Raw genomic sequence first — 27,742 nt, forward strand, 5'->3', positions numbered from 1 at the left:
ATGTAAATAATTTTATGGTTGGGGGTCACCACAACATGAGGAACTGTATTAAAGGTTGTGGCATTAGGAAGGTTGAGAACCCCTGGTATAGACAGATTTGAATTCAGACTCCTCTCTGTCTTACCAGGCTAATCTCTACAACAGGTGTAGTAATGGAAACACCATCACAGAGCTCTGGGGAAGATTAAATGAGAACCTGACTGTCTAGCACTTAATAAAGGGAAACATTTGGGTCATTTTTGTGATCACCACTATTGTCATCTGTTATCTTCTTTTTATTTGAGAAATTAAAAAGCCCCTGATTTAAAACCACTTACATGTTCAGAGCAAGACTCGAGGGGAGCCAGGAGTGAGCACTAATCCTGCAGCTGCCCAAAGCAGTCACATCACACGCTCCTTTTGTCCAAAGCAGGCTCTTCGTTTGTGTCCCCTGAGGGTGATGGCTTGGTCTCCAGAGTCAGAGCCAGGTTCCATCTGCTTTAGCTCTGGCAGGTAGTGTGCGGTGGAGACTTCAGTTTCTGGGTTTTCTCCAAGGCTCAGGGCTGCAATGTACCTCTGGAAATCTTGGTTTGGTTGGAGACCCTGCCTGACTTTGGTGTTTGACCTTGAGGACATCATTTCTCTTGTGCAGGCCACAGCGAATGGACGAAGCTAATCCTAAGTTCCCTCCTCTCCTAAAATCCTTTGGTTCTCGGATCATACTTGAGAATTGAGATAAGTGGGCTTCATTGGTGGCATATTTCCTCCGAAAGCTATGGACCTTGAGTATAAGATGAGGGCTGGCCCAGGCAGGGATGTTACTCTCTGCTTGTGGGTGAAGGCCAGCGTGTCTGGGAATGGCAGCGCGCTGGATGGGGCAGACCTTCTTTCTCCTGCCCACCCCCCATCCTTCCCTTTAAAGAACTGAAGGCTTTGTTGGATCGGTGGCCAAATCCACACTCCACACAGGGCCCATTCCCACTGCCAGGCATCTGGTAGCTGCTGCCCCTGTCGGCAGCTGGCAGTCTCTCTGGGCCCTGGCTGCCTTGGCGCCATCTGCGGGCAGCGGCCAGGAGTCTTTCCCAGTGGGTGCTCCAAGACTCGGCCTGGGGTTTCAAGCCAGCTCCTCCCTCTCTTAACGGGCATGCGACCCTGGGCAAGTCACAAACCCTCAAAGCCTCATTTCTCCTTTTTTAATATGTGGAAAATAGTATTTAATTTGGGAGGTCGTGGTACAGATTAAAGCTCACGGAAAGCTATTGGTGGTTGTCACGGGGCTGGCCCTTGGAAAGCCTTTGAGAACAGCAGAGAGCTCTTTGACACAGCCAGCGCACATGGACCCTCGTCCTTGGAAGGGGAGAGACAGAAAAGGTGGGGTTGGCATGGGGCTGGCCAGAGGAAGAGTAGGGATGGGCAGCTGGTTGTCAGTGAACCTTTGGTGTGACCCACTGCCTGTGGTAAGTAGCTCCTGCCATCTCAGGACTACGGTGGCATAAGACGCGATGCAGAGGTGTCCTTGGTCCCTGAGTGTGTTCTTCCTGTCACCGGGCGCTCTCCTCTGATGGCCCTCAAGCAAATGATATTATTTTAATTTGCCACAATATTCCCACAGGAGTCGAACACGAACTCTGAAGCCCATTCGTTTGTAACACATTCCAACCCTAATTTTAATTTGTAAAAACATGATCTCAGGCATTCATTTACTTTGGTGCCATCAGCACTTTGCTTGGATTTCCGACCTTTCGGCAAACAACCGTCCCACCCCACGATGATTTGTGACTTTTCCATCCGATGCAATTGGACACGTCTGTGGAGTTAGTGTTTCCTAGTGCATTGGACTAGGGAACAAATGTCAGAGTGATGAGAAAATGAAACGGGAGATGTATGTTTGTCTTCTGTCCTTGGGTCTCTTGGTGGCTCCTTGCAGGAGGAGTGAAAAACCGTGTTGAGATGTTGGCATGTCCAGGTCCAGGGCGTGAGCCAGGTTGGCAATTCATGTCTGTGAGTTGATCCGCTCGTACTGACGGACAACCTTGTCGGTCTCGTTGTCCCTGTGGATAGTTGGGTTCTTTATGTTTGCTAAAATAAGGAGTAAGTTTGGGTTTTTTATCAATGCTGTCCAGCATCAGGGCATTTTGTGAGAGCTTCTCTCTGGGAATAAATCAGTGGGCTCCCTGATTTCAGGACCAGCCCGGAACAGGAAGGGTTCTTCCTTTGTGAAAGCTAGCCTAGAAATTCTGGTCCATCCCGGCCCTTATTTGGAAGGTCCATTATAAGCAAGAGAAGTTAAGTGGGTGGGTAGGGAGGCTCCAAAGGACATAAAAGAACTCGCCAGACTCTTGGCTTTGTGTGTTCCTGTGGAGTTTTATATGTGGCAGGTGCACGAGGCAGGGGGTTCTTCTGCACTCTTGTGGCAGCCTGCGTGTAGTGGTTCCAACTCTCATCTTGAGAAGGATTCTCTGTGCACTTGGCATTGCTGAGATCAAGGAGAGAGCTCAAAACTTGCAAGGATTGACTCCAGCCAGACAGTGTAGGAGTGAGCCGACTGAAAATATGTTTGTTTGTATGTTTATAAAACATATACTGTATGCCAAATAAATGTATTTTAAAGGGAGTAGAAAGAACAGGAAAGGTTATACAGGCAATATGGTTTAAAATCTACTTTTTTAGGAGTTGAACTTTCCATAACTACCTCTTGTTCCTCTTAACAAAACAGCTCTTTGAATATTAATTTGTGTTTTCACTTGTTTTATGTCCAGCTTCTCTGCCATCCTAGGAGCTCCATGAGACCGTCTCTTATCTATCTCTGGGTCTCCAGGGCTTTCCTTGGTGCTTGGCAATTAGTAAATGCTCTATAAAAATACTTGAAGAGTGAATGAGTGATCGGCTTCCGTAAAAGAGACCATTATTTAACAGAAGAAGAAAAATGGGAGCAGAGAATGTTTCCTTTGAAAGTTTGGCAGGGATCTATGATCGATGTTGCTATCTCTGGTACAAAGTACAGTTCTGAGGGGGCTTCTACTCTCAGCAAATTAATAAGATAACCATTCTGGGAGTCTCACGTGAAAAATAGTGAAGACTCAGGAAAGGAAGATGGCAGCTGGCTGGAACTGAAGTGTGAATGTTGGTAAGAGCGCAGAAATGCCCGGGCTACCCCTTCTGGTTTATTCACACATTACCACATGATTGCCTCGCCTTGATAAAGTTGACTGAAATAAGCTTGGTAATCTGACCTCTCAGCCCCACTCTATACATCCTCACTCAGCAGAGAGGCTGGACAAGTGCGCAGCTCTCTGCAACTGCAAGGCGATAACCTTGGGGACACCCCCTCAAATCTGCTCACACGGCCCAACTCAGTGGGTAATGCCTATCTCAGTTGTGAGAGTAAGTGTAGACAAGAGTGGTTCTCACACACAATTGAAGTCTTAGCTGCCGTGCACACACTCTGATGCTGGGGGTTTCGTTGTTGGTAAAATGTTCATCCAGGTAAACCAGTGGATGTAGGGAAAGACATTGTTTTTTTTGGTTGCCCAGACACTTTGAAGGCCTTTCCCACGACAGGGAATTTTCTGACTTAGGAGTCCATGACTTTTCAATGGAGGAGCTGAGCTCACTTCCCCAGCCTCCCTTGTAGGTAGTGTGTAAGCACGAAACTCCAGACTCCACCAACCAGATGCATTCTCGCCAGGCTTGCTTAGAACCGTTAATGGAGGAAGCAGGCTCAAGGGGATACATTCTGGCCAGGGTAGTGGTCAGTACGTCCATTTTCCACAACTGCAGTGAGGAAGGTTCCAGAATAAGCAGACTTCAATGAGCTGCACCCCTGCTTCCTTTGGTATTTCTGGTGGAGCTGTTCAGTGGTGTGATTTGAGTAACAGTTGGGACCTGGTCCTCTGGCCTTCTGGAAACTCCCTGGGCTACCTTGTAGTGAATTCCTTCTCTGCTTAAATCAGTCAGCGTAGTCAATCTTATTTACCACCAAGAACCCTCGATGATGTTGTGGGCCATTCACATTCCAGAACCCACAGAGGTGTGAATTATCACTATAATCACTTTGGGACTCCCTGTCAGACCCCTGCTGGTTACCCACAGAACGTTGTCTTCATTCCAGAGCATCAGCTCAGAAAGGCTCAGGCCTGGAGACCTCCAGGTTGGTCTGTTTGTGGATGTGCTTCCTCCCCACTTGAAACTTGGAGCTTCTCCGGGGAGATGAGGAGGGAAGGGGCAGTGGTTAGACTCTTGGGTTAAGCAGTTAAGAGAATCTTAGATAACTCAGAGTTTGGGTTTATCTTATCAATTGCTAAAGTGTGCAAGTCAGTCCTTTGCAAATTCCCTCCATTTCTAAAGTCTAGAATTGAGGATGTACATCTTCCTACAAGGGTTTCCTTCAGATCTTTCCAAAGTGCCACCTGCCATGAACTGACAGCATATGATATAAGTTTATGTTGGTATCTGCATTGGGATATGCCATTTATTTTGTGGGGAATGGTAATTCTTCTAAATTATCTTTCTTCAAAGTTGTTATTGTTTTACATTTCACTATCACTATTATATGCTCTCTGGGACAGGAGTTCTCGTAGTTGATAAACAAAGACACTGAGAAACACTGATGGAACCCAGCCCGCCTTTCTAAGACTAAATTGCGGAGAATTCACACAGTAACCTACATGTGCAGGGAGTTTGTGAAAGTTTCTTGAGGCACACTCTGTAAATACTAAATGGTATCCAGGTAATTGCTTTAGTCTTTCCCTGTATTGTTTTCAGAAGATTCAATGTGAGGTTAACAAAATGGGCAAAAACAAACAGAGAAACCTTCTGAATGTTAGCAAGTAAGAAGAGACCTTGGATGTTCTAGAAAATCGTGTGTTATAGGGAGGACCTCAGTCCCCACAGACCTGAGGGAAATACAAGCTATTAACATTTGATATCATTGGATCTCCGCTGGATATCAGGAGCTGTTGTTTAATCTCAGTGTGTGCCTTCCTGAGCCTGCCTTCCTGTGTCTGTCATTTAAGGAAGGGTCCAGGGCCAAGGAGATGCTGGCCCGGCACCTCCAAGCACCTCTCCCAAGTAATACTGGTGTAGAGGAACCTTGCAATTTGAGGAAGGGTACAGAAACCTTCCTAATTAGTTTCTCCCTGTGAGTGCCATGAAAGACCAGCCAAACTTGGTGATGGCCACAGGCTGACTTGTTACATCAACTCCAGTTTCATGAATGCTTGGTGAGCAGTCACTCCCCTCTTTCCCCCTCCAGCTCTGTCTAGCCACCCCCTTCTCAGGTCCTCAGATGCGTCGGGTGTCTGCTTGCCTCTGCCTGGAATTTGCTCCCCAGCCCAGCACATCTTTAACCTTTAATTTCACCAAGGTGTCCATTCCTTGCAGCTGCCAGACCCCCAAGGCCAGGGCTGTCTCCTGGGCTCATTTTGTGGATTTCCACATCACTCTGTACTTTCTTGTCCTAATAGCTGTTGTCATGTTGCTTTGTAATTGCTTGTTGATTTGTCTATGTTCCCCACTAGACTTAAACTTGGTGATGACAGGGACCATTTCTAAACTCTGCTCTCCCGGTGCCTGGCCTGCAATTGGCAACAATACGTAGTTGTTAAATGAGTCAGTTGTTTAACCAGGCTATGTCATTAATAAGTGTCTATGATGAGTCTAGAACTGTACTGTGAGCAATGAAAGATTCAAAGGAAGAAAAATAGCCCCCAGCTCAGCCATTTATGATCTCTGTGACCTCGGGCAAGATATGTACTTTGCCTCTCTCAACATCATGATCTTTTCCTGTGAAATGAGAAGGAACACCTTCCTCCAGACATTGTAAGGTTTATATAAAACAGTTAACATCAAGAGTAGGGTGCATAGGAAACACACCCTAGCTGCTATGATTATTATCTGTCATCAGGGAGTGAACTGGCCAGCAGGAGTGAGGGACCCAAAATGAAAGATTAAGAAATCTAAGAAATAGTTCCCACCCTGCCTTCCTTTTCCCCTCCTTCCTGACTTCCTTCCATTCTTTAATTCATTCATTCATTTCTTATGTTGAAATTCTGATGAAAGTCGGAGAAAGGAAAGATCACTGTGATTGGAGAAAGTGATAAGAAGCAGATGAGATCAGATCTCTTTATCTCTTGGGCATTTTTGAGAGCAGACACATCAGTGAAACACTCAGCATGCCATGAACTATATTATGTTTTGCCTATGGTTATATTCTCATCCAGTCTACTTAATCCAATTTGGTAATTTACTTAATCCACTTTACATACATATACATTAAATCTTCACAGCAACTATGTGAAGTACTGTTATTATCCCCATTTTAGGGATAAGGAAGCAGGTACAGAGGTTAAGTAACTTGCCCAAGATCACACAGCCAGTAGGTGGTAAAACCAGTGTCAGCCCCCGGGTAGACTGGCTCTGCAAGTCAACTCAGCAGAAATGCCCCTGGGAACACATACACAGTGAGAGGACTGGACTCCAGAGACACTGCCCTTTAGTGGTTGACTGTTTAGGCAAAGGGTTACGATCGCATTGAGCAGTGGAGTGGCCTGTAGCCGGGGTGTGTTTCGCAGAAATGAATGGTGGATTAGAGGTGGGCTTGTAGGATGTGTATCTGGATCAATACCTGAGAAGGGAGGAGGAGAAGTAACAGAGGAGCGAAGGAAAAGTGGGGCTGTAATGCCGCCCTGGCCTCCTGGGCCAGGGAGAATGTTATTGAACAATATGGAGAACAAAGGGCCCAACTCTTTGGACGCAGGTCAACCTACATCAGGCTTTGCCTAGACTTGACTTGCTGCAGATTAAAACAGAGAGTCTGAAAACTAACCTAATGATGACCGTGCAAGATGAACCCAAATGGGAGAGGCTGAGCATACTATTTATGCACCAAAAGGACATCTCACATTAAATTTCACTCTCTACCCTGTTCCCCATAGCACACGGGGTTGGACTGACAAAACACGAAGTAATGCAATTAGAGATGGAAGAAGTTAGGCCAAAACGAGCTGACGGAGCCAAGGACTTAACTGAGGTGCAGCTTGCCATTCAGTGATACAGAGTGACCCTGGTGTGTGTTTGGCGCATGGTGATGATACTCAATCAGATGTCGGTACATGAGAACCGTGTTTCTTATTTGTTAAATTACCACATTAACAGCGAGTGCTGCTGGTTTGATTTGCACCTGATATGATAAGAAGCTAATTATATGATAGGGTGACCCACGTGGCAGGGCACTTTCAGTCCTAGCAACACAATATTTATCTGTACCGAAAACAGTCAAGCTGCTAATTCAAGATGCAATCTTTTCCAGAGACATAGCCAGTGCAATTAAAAACAACTTTCCCCATTCCTCACACTCTGGAGATACTCTCCAGGTCTAGCAAATACAACCATAGCTTATTTTTATTTTTGTCTTTTAAAAATGACTTATGGATGACCTTACTGGTAAGTATTTTTGTATTAAATAGTCTGAATAAAAAATGTGTGATTAATGACAGGACACAGGAACACAGAATCCTAGACTTTGTTTGCATTTGCAGTTTTTAAAACGATTGAATCTTTCTCTTTTATTTGTAGATTTTGTCTGATTATACAAGGAAGACACAGGTGGGAAAATTTTTCAAAATACTTAAAATAAGAATCATAGAGATTATCACTATTAAGATTGGGGACGTATAGTTTCTTTTTTTGTTTGTTTAATCTGTTTCAAAATAAGTAACATTTTTTATAAGTTATATAAAGTGTGTCTGTGTGTGGCGCGGGTGTGTGTGTAACACAGGAGGAGATAAACTGCGGCTTACACTCATTTGCTGTCTCATTCAACAGTAGACTTGAGTATCAGTAAGAGAGACCACATGACCTGCAAAGCCGAAAGCACTATCCAGGCCTTTACAGAGAAGTTTTCCAATCCCTGGTTTCTTGTTTTGTTTTTGAGACAGCCTTACTCTGTCACCGTGGGTGGAGAGCCGTGGCGTCATAGCTCACAACAACCTCAAACTCTCAGGCTCAAGAGATCTTCTTGCCTTAGCCTCCCGAACAGCTGGGACTACAGGCGCCTGCTACGGATACCCGGCTAGTTTTCTCTATTTTTAGTAGAGATGAGGTCTCATGTTTGCTCGGGCTGGTCTCGAACTCCTGAGTTCAGGTGATCCACCTGCCTTGGCCTCCCAGAATACTGGGATTACAGGCATGAGCTACTTTGCTCAGCCCAGTCCCTGTTTTAACATGTCAACGATCCTATGCCATCAGATGCTCTTCAAAACCATACTTTCAAGAAGTGCATGGTGTTCAGGTGAGTGGTTTGAAGTCACACTTGACCTCCCCTTGTCCCTTAGTGCACACAGCCTGTCTGTGGGGAGGGTGTTCCCTCTCGGTTCCGTCTCCACAGCATGTCCTGTGTGCCCTGTTCCTTCTTTTGCCCCTGAAGAAGCTGGTCCCCATGTAGTCAAAAGCTGATCATTTTAGTGACTCCCAGTGCGGTATATGCCCAACACAATGTGACCTTGAACGTGAGGCAACCATGCCCTTTCCATTGCCAAGGTCTAAGTAAAGCTTTTGGCCATCTTGAATATATAGGCTTCCAGAAATATGTATGTAAAGAGTCACTTTTTCTATTAATACTAATTATACTCTCTGTAAATTCACTGCCTGCTAATATAATTATGTTAAGATATATAAAAATTACTTAACTTAGTTTTAAAATGCAGCTTTTCCTGTTCTCTCTGTATCTCTCTGTGTATGCTCTCTCTGTTTATTGAAACAGGGGCCACTTTTTGAGTCTAACATGTTTCCTAGAACAAATTGTCTTCACTAATAAGTTGAGATAGAGAAAGTTAAAAAATTAAAGTCACTGAAATTGTACTAAGCTGTGAACAACTGTTTGGATCCGTGTTCATCACATAGCCACTTACTGTTACTTTCTGAAGAAACTTCTGAAAGCCTATCTATAAGGCCTTTTCACTTGTGAGGCTACACACCCAAAGAATTATGAAATCTGTAATAACCTTTTTTATGTTTAATTATTATTATTGTTCTTATTATGATTTATAACAATTCTATCAGGTAACCTCTCTGACATCTAAGATCCCCTGAACTAGCGTTGACTTTATTTCCATCATTCCTTCTTTCCTGGTACTGTTCTATTCAAAATAAATTGAACGTATAGCCCTGGTTTATGATCGATTTTGTAAGATCACATCACAGTGTCTGACCACACCTTCCTTTTGGAGGATAATTTTGGTAAAGTAGAGCAAAACAGAGAAACTTTGCCTTGAATTCGGATGTGTGAGATGAAATCTCCATTCCACCCAGCTCTGTACAGCGCTGCCCAAGGTGGCCCTGTCGGCCTGGAGGGGCAGCCTGGCTTGGTGGATTGGAGCGCCACCCTGGAGCACGATGGCCTGGGTTCAAATCCCACCTCCCCTGTACACCAGCCCCATGACCTTGCCCAAGGGATATAGGTGCTCTGTCCCCGTGTCTAAGCTCTCCCAAGATTCTGAGTTGGAGAGTGATAAATTTAGTGGGGGGTGTTCTTGGGATCACCAGCAGGGAAGAGAAGAGGAGGAGGCAGCATGGGGCAGAGGGAGAAGCTGAACTGTGATGCCATCCCAACAAAGGCCATGGCTAGTCCCATGCTGAGTTGTCCCAAATCGGACCAGGATGCCACTCTTTTGCACCTCTGTGCTGGTCAGCCACTGGCTGGCCCTGGGAGGAAGCGTGGCATCCGCGAGGCAGTATGCTTCAAGGAGGATGGTACCTGAAGAGGGCTGACGGCTGTGAGGCCTCCTCTGGGGCGCTCCCACAGCTGGCAGAGTTAGTCCTTCATTGCTGGAGTGGGGCTTGGCAGTACATCCCAGGACACACCGTGGAGGTAATCACAGTCCCTTCCTAACAGGGTTGATATTGACGGTTAAATTGATTAATATACGTAGAAATGTCAGAACAGTGTCTGACTCACAGTCACTGAGCTGAGTTCATTAAACAAAAAATCTGGGACCTGACTCTTCTCTTGCTGTCTTCTTAACTACAATACTAGCTTCCTAGGTTCCAGACCCTATTTCTGAAATACGCAGTTTCACTCCTTCCTTGGGACTTCTCTTCTTGGGTTTACATTTTCCCGTGTATTGCACGAGGGAAGCTCTGAGAGTGGTGTCTAAGGCTTTCCCGCTCTGCCCCTGCTCCTAATGGAGGCTTTGACACTGCCAGGAGCTGGTCTTAGGACTCGTTACACCATGTGGGATTGCACAGACTATGCCCCCAGTAAGTATGTGATGATTGAACAAATGAGGCTTGAGATTTTATGGTCTGTTCAACAGCATGCCTGTAGATCAAGATTGATTGGTTATTCTTGGAACCAAAATATTTTTCTACGGAATCACTTTGAACCATTGGATACTTTGAATCATGGAGTGATGGCCCTCATGAACATTGGGAGGTTTCCCCAGTGTGATGGCTAAATTTATGTGTCAACCTGGCCAGGTTATGGTGCCTGGTTGTTTGGTCAAATGCCAGTCTAGATGTAAAGTATTTTATAGATGTGATTAACCTCATTAAATCAGAAGGGTTTGAGTCAAGCATGTTATCCTCCTCAAAGGCCTTAAGTGCAAAGACTGAGATCCCCAGAGAGGAAGGAATTGTGTCTCCAACTTGCCTTCACACTCAAGTTGCGAACTTCTTCCAGGATTTCTAGCACGTTGATCTACCCTGCAGATGTCAGGCTGTCCAGCCCCGTGATCACACGAGCCAGTTCCTCAAAATAAATCTTTCTCTTTCCATCATAGTGGCTCCGTTTTCCTGAAGAACCCTGACTAATACTGCTAAGAACCCAGGGTTTGCTGAGTCTCCACCCCTTATTTTGTCTCAGTTGCTGCCAGTGCCCCTCTGCAGGGCATTGTCTAAGCCTGTTTCCCAGCTGACTTGCCTAAGAAGAGCCTCGCCTTTGCCTGTAGGGTTTGTAATTCTGTGTAGTTGTTGTTTCCCACTGGTGGTAGGGATTGCTTGTCCATCGCACGTGTAGCCAGCTTTGCTTTCATGGGGGACAAGGGGACCCAGTTATCCAAGAGGACATATATAAACATAATGTCCCCACTGGTGCATCTTTCTGCAGATGGTGTGCCAACTTGTCACTGCCTGGCCTCTCACGTGGTTTCTGACACAGCATCTCTCTTTCTCCTCACTTATATTTAGGACTGAGGCTTTCAGTGGCTTGTAATGGGCACAGAGGCTGGTGGGGAGGGGTCTTCAACAGGAGCTTGGGTTCTTCATAGTTTTCAACCCAAGTTCTGATTTCATTATCTCTTTAAAAAAATAATGTAAAACCAAGTTTGATAGAAAAAAATTCACCTGGGTTATAAATAAGCGGCTTGAAAGCAGTGTCTGGCAGTGTGAATCCACCATGAAAATTTATGATGAACTGTGTGTGTGAGGTTGCCATGGTTTGATCTAAAAGTAGGTGCATATAAAGAAGCCAAGTCTCCCTTCTATTTTTAAAGCTTGGGCTTCCTCTAATACTCAAAATAGGAAAGAAAGATGAAAGGTAAGGACTCGTGGCACACAGAGAAAGGAAATCTGGAGTTGGTTGAAGTCTTGGCGATTTTATCAAAGTGACGGAAAAAATTGGAGGGTTATTGTTCGTGGTTTCCTAAGAACACGTTGGGAGTGGTACACGTCCCTCACTGCTCTGAGTGCAGTCAAGGTATCAAGAAGGGTCACCCTGTCTCATGTGTGTTCAGAGGTGGGTGCACACGGGCAGCATAGACATTTGTTACCCTGCTGTGTGAGCTCAACCCACACTTCTGTGCTTGGTCTTGGCGTGGCCTGTTGTCTGGTGCTGACACTAGTGGGAAGAAAGCAAGATGCTCTATGGTGAAGGCCAGCTCATCTGGGCAGGGCTGGGAGAGTTGAGGGGAGCGCTGCTAAGAGGGAAGGGGGCCACTGATGCAGAGAGGTGGCCCTTCCAGATCGCCCAAGGGGTTGGCAGGGCAGAGAGAAAGTAAAAACAAGGTCATACGGAGAATAATTTGAGCAACACAATAAACAATGTAGCACTGGATTATCACCCAAAGTGTAAGGTAAACACATTCATCTTTACAGTCTAAGTAACTGACAACTAAGCAATGGGGTGAGGGGGAGACACGCGTTCATTAGGGAAGGATTGCCAATACTGTGCGTCGATACCCCCAGCTCAAGAGTTAAGAGTTTTGTTGCATGGGCCACCCACCCTCCCTCTGTGAGAGTGGGTTGTATTTAGTGACTTGCTTTCAAAGAACTGAGTGTGGAAAGGGAAAAACAATCGCTTCACGGTGGGAACACCTGGCAGACACTATTTTATCTAAGCGATTGAGTTAACACCACGGGAACCTTGTGAACCCCCTGGCATCATGAGATGGGAAGGACACTTCACCTCGTGGTGAAACCCATACTCAGCCTAATTCAGACAAATCCACATTGAGGGAGAGCTACAAAAAACTCCTCAAAACCGTTAAGTTGTGAAAACTAAGGAAAGACGGAGCAGTTCTCACAGGTCACAGGAGACTGAATAGATGGATGACTGAATGTGGAGTGGTGCCCTGGAGGGATCCTGGAGGGGAAAAAAGATGTTAGTGGAAAAAACTAGCGAAGCACAAAGGGGTTATAGGTTCAGTTCCTGGTAATGCGCCCATGCTGGTTTTGGTTTTGACAGATGTACCGTGGTCATGTAGGATACTAACTCTGGGGAAAATGAAAATGGGGTGGGGGGACACAAGAACTCTCTGGGCTACCTTTGTAACCCTTCTGTAAACCCCCAGACTATTCCAAAATAAAACTTTTGTTGAAATACAAGAAGTTCTTGTACAGCGGAGAGGGGTGCTGCTGGATTCTGGACAAAGTCCCAGAGGAATTGGGGTGGAGGCCACGGATCAGGGATTAACAAAAGCAGAGTCACACTGGACTCGGTTTCTCTTCTCTGGCTCTTCAGGATTCCATTTGGGGTTTGTTTTATTCTATTTTTAAAGCTCATTACTTTTCTGAGTCATTTTGGCCTTTTGCTCACACCTTACAACACCTTCAAGTTGCTGTATCATTTGGAACTCTGAAGCGTCCTGAAGGACATACGGACCACGTTTCAGAGAGGACATGTGATAAACTATGCTTCTTGGAGACATGTTTATCTCCAGAAAGTGATTGAGGCAATAAGGAAGTGACAGCCATTAGATCGGTGGAAGGACCTGCCCTTCCTAAGAAGCAGTTGTGAGGTCTGTTAAGTTGAGGCTGTCTTCTTCCTACTTACCAGATCAGCATGGTGCTCAGCTGTTCTTATAACAAATGCTTCTAAAGGCGCAGGGTCCTCTTCACAGATGCCCAGGGGCTGGGGGCTGTTGGCCTGGGAGTGCACTTCTCCACACCCATGGCCTGGAGGAGAAGTTCCTTCAGTGTCTGAAGGAACTTCAGTGTCTGAGGAGATCACTCATCTCTGTCCAAGGCTCACTCTATCCATAGTGTCACAACATGGTGTATGTGAACGGGAGACCAGAGGAGGTGCTCCCTCAAGGGGAATGTGGAAATAATGATTAAATGACAGGGCTGTCGGGCCGAAAAGTCTCCCTTTCTGCATAATGATTAAATGAGAGGGCTGTCAGGCTGAAAAGTCTACCCTTCCATTTGGCTTCTCCACAGACCACTGGGTAAAGGTATAGCCAAGGAACATTTTATCATTTCCTATTCAAGAAATGAAACAAAATTTAACGTGGACACAAGCAAAATGCAATAAGGAAGATCAACATGTACCCAAAGAATTGCATAAACCGTAGTTAAACAGCAGGTTAATAGATAGACACAGATATACCTAGGTTATAGATAATTGCCCCTGTGTTTTTAAACACAAGAGATGTGGTTTGTTTTGCGTTGGTGTTTGTTTTGCACTTTTCCTTTGAGTCACTCCTGCTTTTATCATCCTTAAAGACCTTTGTCCCTACTGTTTGTGGACTTAGAAAATTTCCACTTCCTTATGTTTGCTGAGAGCAGAGAGAGACCCGCCAGACTTCTTTCGCTGCTGTAGCTGTTTGTTCTAAATTTCTTGGAAGCAAAGATTCTCTGTCAAGGGAATTAACCCCTGAAATACACATACATACTGTGTAGCAGTGGAAGAGAATTTGAAATAAAAAAACCGCAGGTAGGGAGATTATTCAGAACAGGGATGTTTCCTAGAGGGAAGCTTGAGTCACTGGTAATATTGGCCCCCTAGGGAATTTGGTTTCTAGAAGTGTTTAAACTCAGTGGAGGTTTTATGGAATGGGGGAGGCTAAGAAGGAAGAGATAAAGAAATTGTCTTACATCAGAGGGGTAGAAGCTGTGTCTTAAAGACAGAGAAATGCAGAGGTAGGAATGGAACCAGTCCTAGGCGGCCAGCAGGTCTTTTGGCTCTGTTGTGAGGGAGCCACAGCCAGAGTTTGTAGAGACCATGTTGAGTGCAATGAAATGGGTCTCAGTAAACGCAGGTCTGGTGATTCTGGATGACGTGATGCGTGAGGCCTGAGCACCTGCCCTGTTTTCACGCTGTTGCCAGGTCACCTCCTCTTCCTCTCCATGTGTCCTGAGGCTACTCCTATACTCGGAGTTCCCCGCCTTCTGGTTCTTCTTCCCCACCTGCTGTCACCCCACCCTTCCTAGGGTCAAGGTAGACTTTGTATCACGTATACTCAGATGATCATGCACTCCTAAATATCATAACTTAAAAACTTGCGATGCACAATGAAAGTTTATTCAGAAATATATTTGATCAGAAAGTTAGGACATAAAATATGCTTCCACAGAGATCAGCGTGACAAAATCTAGCTGGCACAGGAACGTGTCCTTAGAGGCTCCCTGTTGGAGCTGGGACACTAGGTTGCCAGGCCTGGCCCATGAAACTGCCAGGACGAGGATGGCTGCATTAGCTTGCTTGGGTAATGGCTTGCCATAGATGCTGGGGAGCACATTGTTTCAGTCAGGTAAGAGGTGCTGGAGCACCTCAAAGGTGCAGCAGTCAGTCTTAGAAGGAGCCTCGACTAACTTCTCCCATGGCTAATTATAGAAGCGATCCTGTGGCTACTTACCCCACAGGTGTGGAGACGACCAAGCAATGATGTGTGTTCTCCCCTGCTCTTACGTGCTACGTGCTCTCCTGCTCTTTAACCAGTCCCTCCCCCATTCCCTTAGTACCAAGGTGTTTCTCTTCAGGTGTCTCCTGCAGCTCCCGAATCTTTTCCTGTGCTCCCTGGTAGCCTCCTCCTCTCCCCCTCTCTCTCCTACTATTTTCCGACTCTTCCTTCATATGTCTGTCCTTCCTCACATTCTCTTCCATCCGTATCTTCTGCAAGTCAGTGTCCTCCACTCCTGGCCTTTCACTTCCACTGGGCTGGCTGGACTTCCTGGGCCAGCATCCCTTGGGTGGCTGCCCGCTGCTCTGTCTGGACCATGGCGTTGAGCTTTCCAGATAGGGTTGCTTCCGCAGATGCTTTGGGGAGGCACAGTTCACCCATAACAGGGTCTGGCAGCAGGCGTGGGAAGGACCAGGCAGGGAAGGTGAGAGGCATTTGGTCAAAATGAACGGTCTGTGGCAAAGATGTGGTACCAGTTGCTGGTCCCAACCAAGACCGTAACAGATTATGCGACAGTCAGGGTAGGACATTCCAACACAAATGAACAAAATGGAAGTTCTGACAATTAGGAGTATAGGTGTTTTATTGGGTTACCCTGCAATTCGTGGCCTAGACGGGGACACGGAGGAGTGTAAAAGGGATTTGTTAATAGTTAGACCAGGACAAGAGGAGCAACTGGGGACTGTTCGAGGCTGACTGGGAAATAGCAGGACCACAGTGATATTTCCAGAAAAAGGATAGAAGAGGCTGATAGGAGAGCTGGGGAGGGGGAAACTTCAGAGGCTCAGTGTGCTGGTTAGAGAGTTCTGGATATTTTGGGATGAAAAGAACTTTGAGGAAAACACTTTATGTGCTAAGCTTAAAAAAAGGTAGAAAGATAAAATGGGGAATTGGGGTAAGTCTGATCTAATCATTCCAAGAAGCGACTGAAAAAGTTGCCTGCTGGCTGTCCTGATTATCCAGGCCACTATTTCCAGGTGTATCCAGCACATCTCTGGGTTTGCAAGGACCTGAATCTGGGGCTGCCTCGGGGGATTGAGGCCACAGTTCAGTGCCCTCCCCTGTTTACACCTGAGTCACTCTTGTTGGTTTGGCGGTTGTATCTTTCACATATTAAGGGTTAGAAGAACATAACATTTTGGGGAAAAAAGTTAATATTGCTTTGACAAGTCTTAGTCTGATTCTGCCAGCCAGAAATCCAGGGAGGAGGGTACCATCTCTCCCTCTGTAGGGTGGTTGACGGAGTGTTCACCAGATCATCAGTAACGCATGGCACCATTTCTACCATGGACATGTACGCCTATTTCATGCTTTTAATTTTTTTGTTTATTTGTTTTGTTGTTTGATCTAAGTAGAAAAATGTCTTTGTTTACTTTTTTCCAGAAATACACTGGGTTTAATACCAGTTCCATACTGTTATTCCATTTTCTCACAGTGTATAACACATACCCTGGATGCTTGTAGGAAGCAAATTCTGTGACTTTGGAAGTCTTGGGTAGGATATGGAAGGGAGGAGGAGGAATTCTTATAGTCTTCAGTTGATGGATAGAAGTTTTGCTTCAGTCTCCTTTCTCCCAGTCTTTTACCAGTCAACTCCCCAAAGGCATAAGGCACCCAGGCCAGTCCGGAGGCACCGAGGGAGGCACCTTCAGAATTCTTGAACGAACACCCTATTCTCCTGTGATTTTCTATCCCCTCATCTTATATCTGCCCCCCTGTGGTCCTGTAGAGTAGATTTAATCACTCTTCTGCAGGAGCCCTTTGCATCTTTGAGCAGAGCTATTGTCTTAGTGGGGTTCTGAGTTCTGCTTATGTGAATTGTCACCTTTGTAATCTAATTCTCTATCCTATGTCTTCTCAAGAACACACGCCTTGAAAACAACAACAGCAAACAAACTACTGACTTCTTAGAGGTTGTCGTCAGGCAGGAGAGGGAATCTGGCCTTTTTTCTCACACACTGAGATTGATCTCACCATGTGACCTAAGATGGAAGGCCAGTGTACTTTTTGTTTTAATGGGTTTTGTTTTGTTTTAATGATTGTTGCTTATACTTTGGGGAAAATAGTTAGGGTTAGGTTCAGGTCTGAATAATGAAGTCTCAAAATAATAGTGATACAAACGATATATCTTTCTCTCTTACCTGAAAGTTGGAAGTAAGAGATGTCCAGGGCTGTTGACACCCTCAATACCTGCGGCCTCAGGCTGCTGCTTTTATGGGCTCTGCCATGCTTGACCTCCATTATACAAGTTACCTAATGCCTAAGCTGGCTTCTGGGGATCCATCCATCACATCTGCATCCCAGCCAGCAGGAAAGTGGAAGAGGTAAAGGGGATGCACCAAGTGTCCTTTAAAAAAGGTTCCTAGAGCAACTTAATGTTTCAGCTGACATCCCCTCAATCGTAGAACTAGATCACAAGGCTTCACTTTGCTCCCAAAATGCTGAGAAATACAGTATTTCTTCTGGAAGGCCATGCATACAGCTGGAAACTGAGGTTTCTGTTACTTGACAAAGGTGGGAAGGGATATGAAGACACAACCTGTCTCTATAGCACCTGCATTTGGGCACTAATTGCTAATATTGTCCTGTAATCACCAAGAGCAGGAGGGTCCCTCCAAGTGTCTGAGATGGAAAGTTACAGAGCTTCAATTAAAGCTGCTGTAGAAGACACAGAAAGCAACAAAACAAAACTCAGAGCCAGGATTGTGTGAAGAGGAAAATGGCATTAGGAACACGGACACTTAGCTTTGAAATGGCAGTGATTTCCTTAGGCCATACTATTTGATTAAATTGCAGAGGAAAGCAAAATCTTCATTGAAAGTATATTACTAAAATTAAATGCTCACATACTTTGCAAGAGTGTGAATACAAGAAAATTTAAAACATGGGAGTATCAAGTTCTGTGGGCTTTTCCTGGAATGTGTAAGCTCTGTTGGAGAGAATGATCCTTCAGCCAAGGCATAGTCAGCCTCAAGGACACTTTTGGCTTTTTCACCGGTGGATCCATTAACTTTGCTGGGCTGCATTTCAGCATCTGAAAATCCTGGTGATAGCGTCATTGACCCAATGGGTCTCTCCCACATCTGTATTCTGTGAATCTTTAACTTCTGGATGTTCAGTAGAGATTTCAGGTCAGCAGGGGTGTGGGAACCTTTAGGACCTTAGTCCCAGGAGGATAGAAGATGTCATCTGGGTGAGGAAGAAGCCCCAGGTAGGACCTCAGTGGGAACACTTGCCAATCATGTTGCTATACTCTGGTTTCGTCTGTGTCATCCTCGTGAATTTTAGAAAATCGTGTTTTCCTTTTTTTGTCCTTGGGAGTTTTAGAAGTCACCACAGGTATACCCAAAGGGGTTGGAGCAAGCAATTTTAAAATGCTTGAAGAAAGTACAGATGTTCCTGGACTTACCACAGGGTTACAGTCTGGTAAAACCATCAAAAGTTGAAAATATTGTAAATAGAAAATGTGTTGATGCACCTAACTTACCATACAGCATGGGTAAGCCTCCCCTACCTTAAATCTGCTCTCTAAACATTTGCATTAGCTCTGCGATCCCTGTGGACTGGTGCCGGGCAGGAAGCAAAAAAAGCAAAGCTTCATCTGTATTTACAGCCACTCCCATCACTCACATCACCATGTGAGCTCTGGAACAGATCAGCAATTGCATTAGATTCTCAAAGGAACTCGAACCCTACTGTAAACTGTGCATGTGAGGGACCAGGTTGTGTATCCTTAGGAGAATCTAATGCCTGGTGATCAGAGGTGGAGCTCAGGTGCTGATGCTAATGCTGGGGCTGTCTAGTTGCAGGGAAACAAGCTCAGAGATCCCATTGATCTGCATTGTGGTGTGATGCATAAATTATTTCATTATATACTGCTGTGTAATAGAAATAAAGTGCACAATAAATGTGATAAGGTTGAATCATCCTGAAACCATCCCCCAGCCCCCTACTTCTGTCTGTGGAAAAATTGTCTACCATGAAACCAGTCTCTGATGCTAAAAAGGTCAAGGACCACTGTGTCAGCTTATAGGGGGACAAAATAAATTGGCCACACAGTCTACGGTAGGGTGCCGTTTGTCTACCCTTGTGCTTGTAGGGCTGACTGGGAGCTGGGCGCTTGGCCTGCATCTAGAGGCCGTATCTATCCCACCACATGGCGCTGGCTCGGAAAAGGTCAACATTCAAACTGCAATTTCTACAGAAAGTGTTTTGCTTTCAAACCATTGTAAGTTGAACCATTGTAGTCGGGGACCATCTGTATTGGTAAAAATTTCATGGTAGTAATAAATAATTCATCAGTTACAGCACTAATCAGGTAAATGTCCTGTAACATTGAGAGGCAGGTTTCAGGGATATAGTTGGCTCTTAACCAGCAACTAAGTTCAACCCCAGTCACATTCAGAGAGTCAAGACATAGTAATAGGAGTTCAGGAAGAAAACAAGGTAAAATTCACAGGCTGCAATCGTAGAACTGACAGAGGATTAGCCTTTTGTGCTGTTAGGGTTTAATACAATTGCTGAAATAGTATCACTGATAATATTTTCCATATTTCGACTTTGCAGTTATTTAAAAACCTGGAATTGTACACAGCTATAATTTAATAAAAAAAATAAATAAAAACCTGGAATTTCTAACAATATAGCTCATTGCTTGGCTTCTAAGAGGCTCCCACATACTCTGATCTTCATAACTCAGCTTCTGATTGTTTTCTTTTAAGTTGTGTGTCTAAGTAACTGTACCTATTTAACTTCAGACTTTTCTTTTTTCTTTTTGAAACAGAGTCTTAAGCTGTCACCCTGGGTAGAGTGCCGTGGCATCACAGCTCACAGCAACCTCCAACACTTGGGCTTAAGCGATTCTCTTGCCTCAGTCTCCCAAGCGTCTGTGACTACAGGTGCTCGCCACAACACCTGGCTATTTCTTTTTTTTTTTTGCAGTTTTTGGCCAGGGCTGGGTTTGAGCCCACCACCTCTGGGCCCAGCATCCTCCTTTGAGCCACAGGCGCCGCCCACGCTTGGCTATTTTTTGGTTGTAGTTGTCATTGTTGTTTGGCAAGCCTGGGCTGGATACAAACCTGCCAGCTCCATTGTATGTGTCTGGCGCCCTAGCCGCTGAGCTACAGGTGCTGAGCCTTAACTTTAGACTTTGAAGTATCTAAAATGTTAGGTCTTGTGTGGAATATTAAATCCTTTAAAGAATTGTTTCTAATTGTGACATATATCACAAAATAGCTAATATTATCCAAAAGAAAGCTGATTTCTCTATTATTTGTTTTGATGTTTCACTCCTTTAATGGTACAGAAAAGAACTCTGACAAATCTAAAAGGTAAAACATTAAATAGAGATATAATATCTTGCTAGGATTAGCTGTGACATGTCAATGAAACCCATTTTTTCTATTTAATTTTGAATTAAAGTCATAACTGTACATTTATGGGGTACAATGTGATGATTTGTTATACAATGGAGAATGCTTAAATCAAGCTGATTAGCACAACAATCAGCTCACTTATTTTTTGTGATAAGACATTTAAAATTTATTCTTGGTTATTTTGAAATATACCCTTGCATTGTGCACATTAGGTGAGATCCCACCAATCGCCCTCCCCCTCCTCTCTCCCTTCTTCCTCTCCCTTCCCCCTTGCTAGACTGTATTTGTGTTTTATCATTCGTATGAGTGTGTGTGTTTATATTTTGGTCTCATAATAGTATTGAGTACATTGGATACTAGGTCTAGCTTCTTAATAATTAGACATTGCTTTCTGCTTCCTCTAATATTCCCAGTCCGGGAAAAAAAGGGATTTCAAATTTTTATCTAAAGCTTTCAGGGAATATTCCTAACAGAATCTCAGTAATATTTCTCTGGCCTTTTCCCCCCCTTTCTTTTTAAAGACAATGTCTCTATTCCAGCCCAGGCTGGAGTGGAGGGCAGTGATGTCATCATAGCTCACTGCAGCCTCAAACTGCTAGGCTCGAGTGATCCCCTGAGTAGCTGGGGCTACAGGCATATACTGCTACATGCTGGATAGATTTTTTAATTTTAATTTTATCTTTTTCTGGAGACGGGGTCTTGCTGTGTTTCTCAAGCTCATCTTGAATGCTTGGCCTCAAAATGATCCTACCTCCTCAGCCTCCCAACATGCTGGGATTACAGGTGCGAGCCACCACACCTGCTGGCCATCTCTGGGCCTTTTTGGAGGCAAGCTCTAAAGGTTTTTGTCCTGTGCTTAACTTAGGAACAGGAAGGGAGGGTAGAGGTAGTGGACAACCCCTATGCAGTGACTTGCTAAGGCATGAAAACCCCGCACCGGGCGGCAGGACATCAGGAGCGTTTTGGCCACATGAACACATGGACTTGACATTTGTGCACAGGCTGATTGTGAGCTGAGAAAACCACAGGTCAGAAGAAAGATTTTCTTACAAAACAGTACGCCTGAAAAGCCGATTGTGTATTGGCCTTTGTTTTCATCTTTCTGAGAATGATCATTTTGCCATCAGCCTCTCGATGGGTGGGTGCCTGGTCATGCGGCGGGGAGGGAGAGGAAGAAGAGGAAAAAGAAAGGGCAGCGGGCCTAGGTGAAGTCATCCCAGAAAGGTTACCAGCTGGGCAGGGCACCTTCTCACACAACTGGAGAGAGAGAGAGTGCTGGAAGCTGGGCACTCTTGCTCCCAGCTGCCTGTCACGGTCCTGGGAGCAAGAGGTGATCTATTTATTTTTAGAAGGGAGCAGTCATAATAACCCGGCTCCCAGCTTCATTCAAGGCAGGCAGACTCTTTGGAAGTTTGTAAACACCAACTTTCCGAGTAGGGGAGGAGCACTTTTCTTCCAGAAAGGAAAGAACTTCTTCACTATTGGGATTTTTCCTCTCCTGATATTCAACTTTAGAGCACAAAAGAAACTATTGTTTGGTCTCATTAGCTGTGGGGAGCAGGTGCTCCAGCCTTCTCTGCTATTTTTATTTTTAAAGGGCAGAAATGCCTGAAGGTGAGGACTTCGGACCCGGCAAAAGGTAATTATGATATATATGTACTTACTTTTTCTTGAGTCTGTTTTGTTGGCGAGTTATGTTTTTGAAAGCATTATCACTAATTTAAAAAGTAGTTAAATAAAAAAAATAAGAATATAATTTCTTAATTCCAGAAAACTGAATTTTTCTTTGGCATGAACTTCCTGAAGAGATACAAATAGCTTAATATACTCATAAACAGCTATGCAGATATGTTTTTCTTGATTGAGAAGGTAGTGGTCTGAAGTTATTTTTTAAAAGGTGGTTCTTCATACTTAAAGTAAATTCTACTTGAATTTTTTGATGTTGTATTTTTAACATTAGATGACAGTTGTTAGAAATCTATGCTAGTGAATATTTTTAAAATTGTCTGCATTTTAAAGACTTTTTAAATATTTTTAAAGGTTAAATAATGGACTAACGTAACCAATCTCGATATTTCAGAACTTTTTCTAACCTTTGAAAATATGATCAATTGGGCCCCGTTATGTGTTCCATTAATTGAATCAGTGTTTTTATTTATATCTAATTCTGAGAAGGGGGAGTTAAGAGAGGGTAAAGGAAACTGGTAATGAATTCCTGCTAATTTGAGGATAACTGTGCCCATATTGGAAGTCTTCCTTTAAGCACATTGCTGTTAACAAAACTCAGATGTCTTCATTGGAATTCTAATTGGGATCATTGAAATTTGGATATGGAGAAGTAAAAAGAAAATTATGAAACAAGTAAAAGCAGTCATTGACAATTTTATTGTCAGAGAAAGTGGAAACTGGTAACTCTCTAGGAACAAAAGCACCAAAATATATTTTTGTCATTGTATTAAAGACAAGCATCCATGTTCAGCTATGGCATGTGGGGTATGTTTGTATGGGTGGTGATTATGGTCAGTTGTAATAATGTCCTTAAAAACTAATTTTTTGGGTTTATTAGGTTTCCATTTTTTGCCTTCACAAAATTAAAGAGGCTTAAAATTTAATAACAATAATAATGTTTAAGATAAGACTAGAAACAAAAACCTTGTAAAGAATGAACGAACATAAATACATTCAGAAAAGAAATCAGAGAATTGCTGCATCAAAATATTAAGCAATAATCATAATAATGCAAAGAAAGTAACATGCACATTGTCACATCTAATAAACACATGTATATGTAAACATAAAAATAAAAAAATAAAAAGTAGTTTTTGCTTTAGTTTTCTAGCTTTTATTTTCTTACAAATTCCTTCCCAGTATGTGGACGTTAAATTGAACAATGAAATAACATTCTGCATAAAATGAGACATTAAATCCATTCCTGGAAGATGACATTTATATAAAGTGCCTGGAGAGGGCTATGGATTAACCAACTAGTTAAGAAACTATTTTTAAGAAACGTGAATGTCAGGTTTGATTTGGAGGCGAAGGGTTGATCGCCTTGTGTGTGTGTGTGTGTGTGTGTGTGTGTGTGTATTCTCTCTATGACATTTTAATATTTCTGAAAGCAGAACTTCTCTTTTTCTCTGGGCACCTAGGCATTTCCACCAGCTGTCTATGTGGAATTTTGCACAGAATAGAATTTTTAACAAATACTTACTGAATGAAATGTATTTATAAGCCATTTTACACCTGCAGTTCGCATCCAGGGAGACTGATCATTACACAGATTGAAAAGGAGAAATTGGACAGAAATGTGATGAGGATTGCTTTAATGGTACAGTAGTATCACAATTAGACAGTAACTAATTGTTGATAATAAATACTTTGAACAGTTTGTGATATAAAGTAAATAAATATAAGAATTTTTCTAAGAATGTTTTATTGGTTAAAAAGAATAAACAAATAATGAGAATGTATACACGTATAAATATATATTATATACACGTATACTGATTGCTAGCACCAGGGATTAGGAACCTATGTGACTGAAAAGGGAAACTCACCCTCCTTTGCAGTAGCATATTCTGTTTCCCCCACCCACCTTTTATTTTGATGAGATCAATTTCAGCTCTTAACAGTGGTGGTTTTCTTTTCGATATGTTTTGCTTTACTTCATACATTTGTTTGCTTTTTCTCTATTTGTTCAGAAAGAAAGGGCATCCTGGACTGGGAATGTTTACAGCTAGGCTAGAAATAACGTATCACAATTTAAAGGAAATTTTACTCTTGCTAAATTTGAGATCAGACGTGACTGGGCAAGCCTTTTGGTGCCGTGTCTAAAAGACATGACTGTGGTAAGTCTGCTGACAGAGCCTGCTTGCAGAGCTCGACTGCGGGAGCTTCTACTGAATCTCATGTAGAGGCTTGTTCGTGTTACTTTAGTCTCATTTGGAACTTGGCGACCTGATTGCTCTGTAACTGCCAGTGAGCTAAATCTGAGTTTGGTCTTTGAGAAAATCACTGGGAACCCAGTAATAGGGAGCCTCTGGGTGTTCACAGCAGGCAGCCCACACCAAAGGTCCAGGGCTCCGAGGTACCATTTTAGTCACTAATCGGACAGGAGTGACCAGCTGTTTGGGGGGAGGGCAGTTGGGGCAGAGAACCTTCTCCTTGCAGTTTATCTTTACCAGCAATAAACATTCACAGCAAGAAACTCAGAGGCTCTGTGCCATTTTCAAGGTCAAAAGATGAGACAAGAGGGAGAGAAAGAAGCCACTGCGAAGCAGGCGAGGGAGGCAGAAACCAGTGAGGGAGCATCAGGTGCCAGGAAAGGAGAAACGCAATAGGGCAGTGGATGGGAGGCAGCCGTGATCACGGGGTAGGGGACATCGTACCCTGGCCCGAGGCCCGGCTCTCCAGTGCCTCCTTGTCCCACCTCATTTGGGGTCCCCCCTGGGCACCCTGACCCAGCAGGTCCTCAGCAGCCTGGGCAGAGGGGTGTGAATGAGTGGGCCTTCCCTGCGCCCGCTGCCCCGAGGGTGGAAGGAGCCCAGGCACCAAGAAGCAGAGAATTGGGTTCACACATCCATTGGTTCACTCAGTAGGTATTTATGGAGCTGTGAATCTAAGCCAATTGCTGTGCCAGGGGACAGAGCAATGGCTTTGGCTTCTTTTGTCACAAAGACACACTGCAAGGTAGAAATGAAAGTATTGCAGACAATAAGGGCTAAGAAAATAAAACTTAAATTGGTGGGAGAGAGGACCTGGGGTGGGAGGATGGTAAAAGGCAAAATGTTGGCAGCTAATTCAGGACTCTGAGAACAGTATTCTTTGACTTGTCATATGGTAAAGACTTAAAGGTCTGTGTGGAAGCCCACTGAGCCTGTGAAGCTGTAACGTCGTAGTACCGAATTTGACCTCTCAGAGAAGTTACTGCTTTGCTCTGGAGTGGTGAGGTTGCCATCTGCTTCTGTTCAGGATTATAGGAAGGGTTAAAACCAAAGCTCTTTTAAAGCATAGTGGTCTGTTTACTATTTGGAGATGTCATCGGTAATTGCATTGAGTTTTATGCTTGGAAGGCTTAAAAGAAATTGATTTTGAGGTATTCTTTCATCCAGATGTTCTGATAATTCCAGTTGGCCAGGCTAGAGACTTGCTTTTACACTGTTGATAAAGCCTCATGGCAATGATACCATTTCTTTAAAATATAGAGTGAGGATGAGAAAAGCCTCCCACAAAAACCCAACCCAGGCATGCTAACTCGAGTTTGTGTGCTTCAACCTCCAGTAAACAGATTCCTCCGAACAAGCACATTGCAGCTTTTCTATGTTTAAAAAAGTTCTTATGCTGCCTTTGGTTTTGAATAGGCACAGAGAGAGGAAGTAAATAAACTAAGTTCTTCAGTAAAGGAATTGCAGTCTGAAGGCAGGTGGCTGATTCCTGAGCCTTTGCAATTAGACATGTATGCAGTAGTTACATGGTGGGTTTAACACTCAGAAAGGTTGGTATGGCTTCAGAGAGGTCATTAGATTGGGACACAGGAGAAAGGAGAGAGCGTCTGGAGGTAAGTGGGAGACACAGGTAGGAAGTTCTCATTGGGCCCTGTAGGCAGTGGTGTGCTGGTGAAAGTTACACAGCCGGCTCTCTGGGGGAGGGAAGCCCTGATGATTAGCACTCGCTGATTCCTGTGGTGTAAATACTCCCACTATGGTTGACTATAAGCCACCCACCCTTAGAGGTCACTGAGAACAGAGCTGGAAGGAGAATCACAATATTGACGCTTGTGAGCCCGTGGTCAGACTCAGTTCACAACTGATTGAGGGCCAAGACAAGAGTTGGAAATTAATTCTGTGTTCTGTCTTCTGCATTTACATGTCTTTAGGGCATAAAAGACATTCCAGTAAAGGTTTGTGGGAGGAATTAATGGCTTATTTTTCTTCCATTCTGCTGTACAATCATGGAAAATGTCTATCAGGTTATGGAAAATATGTACCACTTGTGAAATCCTATTTTGACCCAGCTGGGCTAATATTTGAAATTGATTAAGAACATGTAGAACAATGCAATCTGTCCTTGTTGCCGGAGAGTTGGTTGTGTGAGAGCTATCTTTTTTGGGGGGAGGGAGGGGGGAATGTGAGAGCTATCTTAATCACCAGCTAATACGTGGTGTGCTTCCTAAACCTTGTAGCTCCCCAATTGGTTTCTAGCAGTCAAGCCCCTGTTAAACCTGATTCCTGTTTTATAAACACAGGGTGACTAATTCTTTGCTGCCATCCCTAAAATGTGACGAAGGTCTTTTTGATTTACAGTACCCAAGGAGGGCTGCAGCTGCTGTTTGGTGGGCTCTGGGAAGGTCTGTCCCTAGCCCTGATAGGGCAAAAGCCTAATTGTGTGGGTTTCCCCTTAACTCCCTGCCTTTGTCCCTTTTTGGAAAATCTGTGTCTAAATGCATTGGGTGTTTTGCTTCTCCTCCACACCAGGCTAATCTGGGTCCTGCAGAAGGTATGTGCACACATAGGCTTGTCTGAGTGCACATCTCATACTCTTGTCATTCATATGTTTTAAAAAACATTTCCCATTAAACAGCTTCCCACTAATGGATGTTATAGCTGTACATTTGGGGAGATAAAGTAGTATCGGGGAAAAGATTATAAAGATGAAAAGGTCAACTATAATCTTAAAACCCCAAAAATATGCTGTTACATTGTCTTCTAGTTCTTCTTGGCAAAGTTGTAGCAAGTATATGATATATACAGTTTCGGGTGCTGCTTTTCTCTCTCCTGAGCATTTCCCAGTGGCCTCTCAACATTTTAGTTGCGTTTTTAAATGCCTGCAAATGCTTTGGCCTTCTCCAGCTTTATTAATCGTTGTTAGTAAAAACTGTTTCGCATTTATAAATGGGAGTGAAATATGATACTGTTTTGTTTTTTTTTTAAATTAGGGGAATGATGGAATCATAGGATGGGAAGTATGAACTGCTGGTTTCTTAAGGCCTGGCCCAGAAACTGGCTCAGGACCCTTTTTCCCCCTTCCATTGGCTGAGCAGCCCAAGAGCTCACTTTTCCCTTGGGAATAATATCAAAGAATTTGGGGGCCTTATTTTATAAATTAAAAAAAAGAGAAAAATGTTTACTTAATATTTGCTGTTAGAAAATTTTATCAATTGTCAGGTGAAAGGATGGTGAAATTTGCCATCTGGCCCTCTTTCCTGCTCCTAAAAAAATTACAGGAGGATGACCTCCCTCCCCTGTGTCTCAGCCTCAGGATGTGTGTGTGTAT

At 43.9% G+C, this 27,742-nt stretch overlaps 1 protein-coding gene across 4 annotated transcripts in view; it reads left to right on the forward strand.

Annotated features, from left to right (window-relative positions):
* The window catches only part of RETREG1 (reticulophagy regulator 1), a 144,888-nt gene that overhangs the window by 82,409 nt on the left and 34,737 nt on the right, over window positions 1–27,742 (forward strand). For 2 of the 4 annotated variants that reach the window (XM_053592873.1, XM_053592889.1), the window contains exon 4: window positions 7,555–7,584. The exons of 1 other annotated variant lie outside the window; for it this stretch is intronic. In XM_053592873.1, the coding sequence (XP_053448848.1) occupies window positions 7,555–7,584 (30 nt within the window). Of the gene's footprint in view, window positions 1–7,554; window positions 7,585–21,683; window positions 22,110–27,742 lie in introns of those variants that run through there. One more of the 4 variants, XM_053592893.1, reaches the window with a different exon arrangement.

This window comes from Nycticebus coucang, chromosome 1, assembly GCF_027406575.1.
Source record: "Nycticebus coucang isolate mNycCou1 chromosome 1, mNycCou1.pri, whole genome shotgun sequence".
NCBI lineage: Eukaryota > Metazoa > Chordata > Mammalia > Primates > Lorisidae > Nycticebus > Nycticebus coucang.